This window comes from Euleptes europaea, chromosome 8, assembly GCF_029931775.1.
Source record: "Euleptes europaea isolate rEulEur1 chromosome 8, rEulEur1.hap1, whole genome shotgun sequence".
In the NCBI taxonomy this organism is placed as follows: Eukaryota; Metazoa; Chordata; class Lepidosauria; order Squamata; family Sphaerodactylidae; genus Euleptes; species Euleptes europaea.
In genome coordinates this window covers 38,828,710-38,834,718 of record NC_079319.1, presented here as the reverse complement: position 1 = coordinate 38,834,718, position 6,009 = coordinate 38,828,710, and the positions used below count along the sequence as shown (strand labels likewise).

The window sequence follows — 6,009 nt, the reverse complement described above, 5'->3', positions numbered from 1 at the left end:
AAATGTGCCTCTAGAGAGCGGCAAATCCACGGCAAAACCTCCCCACGCGTTTTCGCCACACAGCCCAAAAGCGCCGTTCTTAAAAATGGAAACCAACCATCGGCAACGATAGAGTGGCGCCGCTCTAACCCCCCCTACCGCTCTGTGGGGAGAACTCTATAGCTTTTGAACCGGAAGGTAGAGCGGCAAACGAATTCTCTGCCACGCCGGAAGTGCCTGGAAAGCCCACGAGGGCCTAGACAGGCCGGAAGTCCAGAGTCAGCCGTTTCCAAACCGGAAGTAGGTTTCTTGGAGCCGTCCGCGAACCGGCGTGGTCGTCTTTTCGCCACGTGTGGCGGGCAGAGCGGTCTGCCGTTCGAGGCGGCGCCGGACATGGCCGCGCTGTCGGTGGAGGCGCTGCTGGCTCGCGCCGAGGAGCGCGAGGCCGAGACGCTGCGAAGCGTGACAGTGCGCAAGGAGCTGGAGCTGGAGTTCGACGCGGGCAACCTGCTGGCGGTGGACAAGAACCCGGTGGCGCGCGGCGTGGCGCGGGGCGGCGCGGCGCGCGAAGACCTGCTGCGGGCCTTGGCCCGCGACAACACGCAACTGCTGGTAGGCCGGCTGTGGGCGCTGCCCTCGGAGCGGGCCGAAGGGGGCGCGGGGCCGGTGCTGGCCCAGCTGCCCGAGCCGTCCACCCGCCTGCCGCGGGAGAAGCCGCCGCCCAAGCCCCGGCCCCCCACCCGCTGGGAGCAGTTCGCCCGCCTCAAAGGGATCCGCCCCACGCGCAAGAAGCGCGGCACGCTGGTCTGGGACGAGGCGGCCAAGGAGTGGCGCCGCCGCTGGGGCTACCGCCGCGCCGGGCCCGACCCCAAGCGCGACTGGGCGCTGGAGGTGCCCGACGGCGCCGACCCGCTCCAGGACCAGTTCGCCCAGCGGCGCCGGGAGAAGCGCGAGCGGGTGGCGCGCAACGAGCTCAGCCGCCTGCGCAACCTGGCGCGCGCCCACCGCGGGGCCGCCGCCGCCCCCCAGCTGCACCCCACCGGCCACCAGGACCGCGCCGAGCTGGGCCGCGTCGCCGCCGCCGCCCGCCTCGCCACCGCCTCCCGCGGCCGCTTCCAGCCCCGCCTGCCCAAGGAGCCGCCCGTCGCCGGCAGCGCCGCCGCAGGCAGGAAGCGCCGCTTCGGGCCGGTGCTGGGAGACCTGGACGGCGAGAAGAGGCGCCAGCTGGAGCTGCTCCGGAGCCTGGCCGCCAAGAAGCCGCCTCTGGACCTCCCCCGCGCCGTCAACAAGCAGCTCCGCCACGAGGACGCCGAGGCCGCCGCCGCCAAGGGCAAGAAGCGCGGGCAGCGGGGCAAGAGGGGTCGCCGGCAGCAGCAGAGACCCGCCGGCGCCAAGAGCAAGAAAGGCGGCGGGGCGGCTCGCAGAGGGAGCCAGGGGCGGCCCGCAAGCCTCGGCGGCAAGAGGAGAAAGAAATGAGCCCGTGGTTGGGCTGGGGGAGACTGGGCGGGCCCCGCTCAGGGCCTCCTCCCACGGGGGAGAGGCTGCTAATTCTTGATGTAGCCCTAAATGAGAACCTGGCCTTAGCCTGTGGCGACTTTCTTCTCTAGTGGGACTGTGGCCTCTCCCACCCTCGGAGAGCCGCCTTTCTGGGGTTCAAAAAGTGGAAAAAGGGGTGAGGATCTTGCCCCTCAAAAACCTCAGCTGCAGTGATTTCCCTGACTGCAGTGGCCTTGATCAAAAGGAGCGGCTTAGAAGGGGCGTGCTTCAACTGATGAGGAGCGGGGTGCTTTCCTGGGACACAAACAATGACACAGTGCTCGGATACCAGCACCAGTCTAAAATTTTCTATATTTGATTGTAATTTGGATTGATGTTGACCTTGTGTCCAAAGAAGTGAAGCCACTGCCAGGGGTGTAGAGTTGAATGGGGTGTAGAGCGGTCCCTTCCAACTCAGTGACTCTGAAATATTTGAACGTTTCTATTTCATACAGAATAAAAAGGAACAAAAATAATATCTTAATATGTGTTTGGTTTTAATGAGACCTGAGGTAAAAGCGTCCCTTGAAGGTATGTAATATTTGTACAGCCTATAGACTGCAAGAAGATGCAGGAGCAACTGCAGCTTATATTCATAATTAGTGCAAACTGATGTTAGATATAATATGACTCTTCAGCCACAGCTGTTGCTCCAAAGACACGTGCAACTTTTATGAGATGCATTAATCAGCGTTTTGGGTAAAGGCTAGCATTTCATATGCTTGAACCATGAGATCTTATCACAAAAAAAGAAGTGTATTTTAAATTCAAAGGGTTCACTAAAATCGTTTCTTAATTTGAAAGTTGATTTTGTTAAGAAACCCAAGACAAACTGTAACCTAGGAGTTGGGTCTAGCGTCAGTGGAAAGTACTGATAGTCACAGATCTTCCCTGCTCCGCCCCCCAGCAGCCATTTCCAGCCCTGGGAAAGTCGATTTCTAGGATCCTGGGAGTAACAGGTACGGGGGGGGGGGGTGTTGGTGGGTTGCTGCAGGGAGCAGTGGGAAGCAAGCAAGATCACCCTTTCTTCCTTTGGTGGATGAGGGAATGATTTTGCCCCCTTCTTGCCACAGCCTGATTATTATGGCTGTTACTCTGCACAGAAACCACAAGCAAGTGGGTCACTAGATCCAGCCCTGTTTGTTCTAGAGAAATCCTCAGTTTGAGAGGACTTTAATTTCCTCTTTTGAAGTGTGGATGGAAATAGGGAGTGACCCTTGCCATTTGGTCAGTGTTCTGCAAAGAAACATTCTGTATTGCTGCACCTTTTTCTGATCACAAGGAATTGTTCCAATGACAGATTTTGCTAAGGGACCCTGGTACATTTAAATTATGCGAGAAGAAGACTGCTTTTCTGTTATACAGACTGGGCACTAAATCTTGGGTAATGTTTTCTCTGAACCCAATTAAAAAGCCAAGTCTATCCATGCACATGAAGTAGCTCCCTGTGCAAAACCTAACCTGCACTGCCTGCAAGTTCTACACATGTTTAGTATTGATTGTTTAGGTGCTCAGGTGCATAATACGCAACCATCTTGAAATTTACTTGATATCTTGAAGTTTGAGGCAAGGGGAAGCTTGATGAAACTATGTCTGCTGTGTAGCTTGGTTATAGAGCAGTTTTGTTCTGATCCCATGCTTTCTGAAAAGCATTTTTTCATGGTTCTGTTATTTTCTTTTTGAGGTTTTTATTAGATATAAACCCGTCTACTTGAACATCTTTTGAAAAAACATCTGCGAAAAGGTAATTAGTGGTCGCATAACCTTGTCGAGAACACCTTCTGCAGAAGGTTCTGCCTCTGAGTTCCATGTTGATCCTTAAAAATGCTACAACTCCAGTATTTCAAGCTGAAATAAATGTAATGTGAACTCCTTAGTCAGCCATATTTTTTTACCTGAAAGGGTATTTGCTTTCTACTCATGTGACATTTATTTAAACGTACCCTACCGTTCCTCATGATTTGAGGCAGCTTACAATAATAGTTTTTAAAAATTCAGTTAAAACCAGAATTAAAAAACCCAACACAAATCTTTCTGTCCCCCTTTAAAAGATGTCTGCCATTCAAACTTCCCTCAGAAGCCCTGGCAAACAAGCAAGCTTGCGGTGCCTCTTGAAGATCTCCAAGTAGGGGGCTTCTTCACTTATTCAGAGAACCCATTCCACAGAGCCGGAGCCACAATGAAAAAGGCCCAGGTCCTGGTCGGTACCAGACAAGCCATCCTAAGTGGTGGAATGGCTGACAGATGGCTGCCTGTAGGCCACAGTTGGTGCATGGGGGTCACGTGGAAGGAGATGGTAAAAAAAATGTCCTGTTCAATTTGGGCTGCTTCAACGCAGCAATAAGGCTCTCATTGGTGCTGTGAAAACAGTCAGTCGCAGCAGCATAGCCACACAGTTTTGCCTGTACTTTTAGCTCAGCTGCAGCCCCTGCCACTATTTTACTCTGCACTGCCAGTAAGTTTTTTAAATCTGTGATTGATAGATTGCTATAATGCAATAGTACTCTAATGATAATGTTAGATTGCTATAGTGCAATAGTACTATAAGGATAATGTTGTCACAATCTAACTCCCGAATCTGTAGTGTTCCTTTTTTTTTAACAAAGGAAACCTCTAGCTCATTTGGTTGTGAAGTTATCAGATGTGTGCCTTTCTAGTTGGCCCAAGCTAGTCCAATCACATCAGACTAGAAGCTAAGTAGGGTTGTTATGCAAAGGCAGACTATGGCAACCACCCTGTTTCGCCACCACCTTTCTAGTTATTGCTGTTATTTTTTTTCAAAAGGCCACTGGTGGAAGGACAGAATGGGGGAGAGGCAAGGAAAATGGCACTGTTTTTAGATGTTTAGTTACTGAAATTTTGTAAATAACTATCAAGACTATTTCCATTAAATTGAGATGAAAAGAGTTTGACGTTAAGCCATGCATTCTGTACATTGCATTGACTTGGATGGCCCAGGTCAGTCATCCATATTGTCAGATTTTGGAGGGCAAGCAGGGTCGACTCTGGCCACTTCTGTTCACCTCTTGCCTAAAAAACCCTATGGGGTTGCCATACGTCGGCCATGACTTGACAGCCCTTTCCACCACTTTTTTAGAAATTAGGAGGCACTATATTTTCTTCTATAGCTGTTTCTGAAGAAGTGAGCTGTGGCTCACGAAAGCTCATACCCTGCCAGAAAATATTTTTGTTAGTCTTTAAGGTGCTACTGGACTCTTCCACTAATTTCTCACAAGGCCTAACAGTTGGGCAACTTTTTTAAGAGTAGAAACCTTGCTCAGAACAGTTGTAACAAGCCAAATCTGTTCCAGGTAATTGTGGGTAATATAATGCAAATATTTAGTTAAATGTCTCTAAAATAATTAAGGGAGGGGGAATTTCATTCTCTCCAGCCTCCTGCACAATTGTCTGCCCTTTCCTCAGCTACTCCTACTTGCTGTTTCCTCTGCACAGTGGGGTGGACCACTCGTGGAAATTCGATATATGGTGGGGCACACCAGAGCCACAGTCTGCCCCTATTATATATCCAGACCCAAAGTTATTGCCACTAATGTGCATGAACAGCTTTTGTGCGCAGGAACTTAAGACAAAGCCCAAAGTCTTTGGTTTTCCCTACACATACCACGTGGACACTGTCAGAGGCTTTGCCAAAATTATTTCCTTGTGCACCAGATTTCAGTCACTTTGTCCCCAGCACCTGTGTTTCCACTTGCATTGAAAAATGCTGCTCACTAGGTGGGAGAGAGCCCTTTCGCCCAGGGTTCAGCTCTTCCATAAGCAAATCTGTGGGCAGAAACAAGTTCAGCTCGACTTTCAGCCCTTCCTCAAAGTACCGGTAAGAGCGCTCATTAACTCAAGTGTGACCACAGCAATAAAAGATGGCTCAAAGGATTGATGTTTCTTAAATATGCCAGCTAATTGCTTTGTGTGCAACAAATGCAAAGTTTGTGTAAATGCTGTTCAAGAATGTTAAAGGAGCTTTTCGTTTTGCGCATCAGAATTAGTTGAGCTTTTTGTGCATAGTAAAATCTTAACAATTAGTTTCTGACATCTGTTCAGCAGACAGGCCATTTTGAGGATTATATCTTTTAGTTCTTGTAGGTTATCCGGGCTGTGTAACCGTGGTCTTGGAATTTTCTTTCCTGACGTTTCGCCAGCAACTGTGGCAGGCATCTTCAGAGTAGTAACACTGAAGGACAGTGTCTCTCAGTGTCAAGGGTGTAGGAAGAGTAATATATAGTCAGAAAGGGGTTGGGTTTGAGCTGAGTATTGTCCTGCAAAAGTATTGTCCTGTAAGTATCAAGATAATGTGCTAATGAGGGTATGGTATGTTAATATGGAACCATTGTATCCTGAAGTGATCTGTTAATGTGTGTAATCCAAAGCTAATCTGTATGGCTATTGTTGAATGTCGTCTTTGTCTGGAGGTTTTTCAGGGCAGGAAGCCTTTCTGACTATATATTACTCTTCCTACACCCTTGACACTGAGAGACA

At 50.0% G+C, this 6,009-nt stretch overlaps 1 protein-coding gene across 1 annotated transcript; it reads left to right on the top strand.

Annotated features, from left to right (window-relative positions):
* The first annotated feature begins 372 nt into the window (after positions 1-372).
* On the top strand, positions 373-1,455 carry RRS1 (ribosome biogenesis regulator 1 homolog). The gene has a single exon (XM_056854768.1). The coding sequence runs from the start codon at positions 373-375 to the stop codon at positions 1,453-1,455; it is 1,083 nt and encodes a 360-aa protein (XP_056710746.1).
* The last annotated feature ends 4,554 nt before the right edge of the window (positions 1,456-6,009 follow it).

Excerpts from the sequence above, each read along its gene's own strand:
- RRS1 (XM_056854768.1), top strand. The coding sequence starts at position 373 with ATGGCCGCGCTGTCGGTGGAGGCGCTGCTGGCTCGCGCCGAGGAGCGC.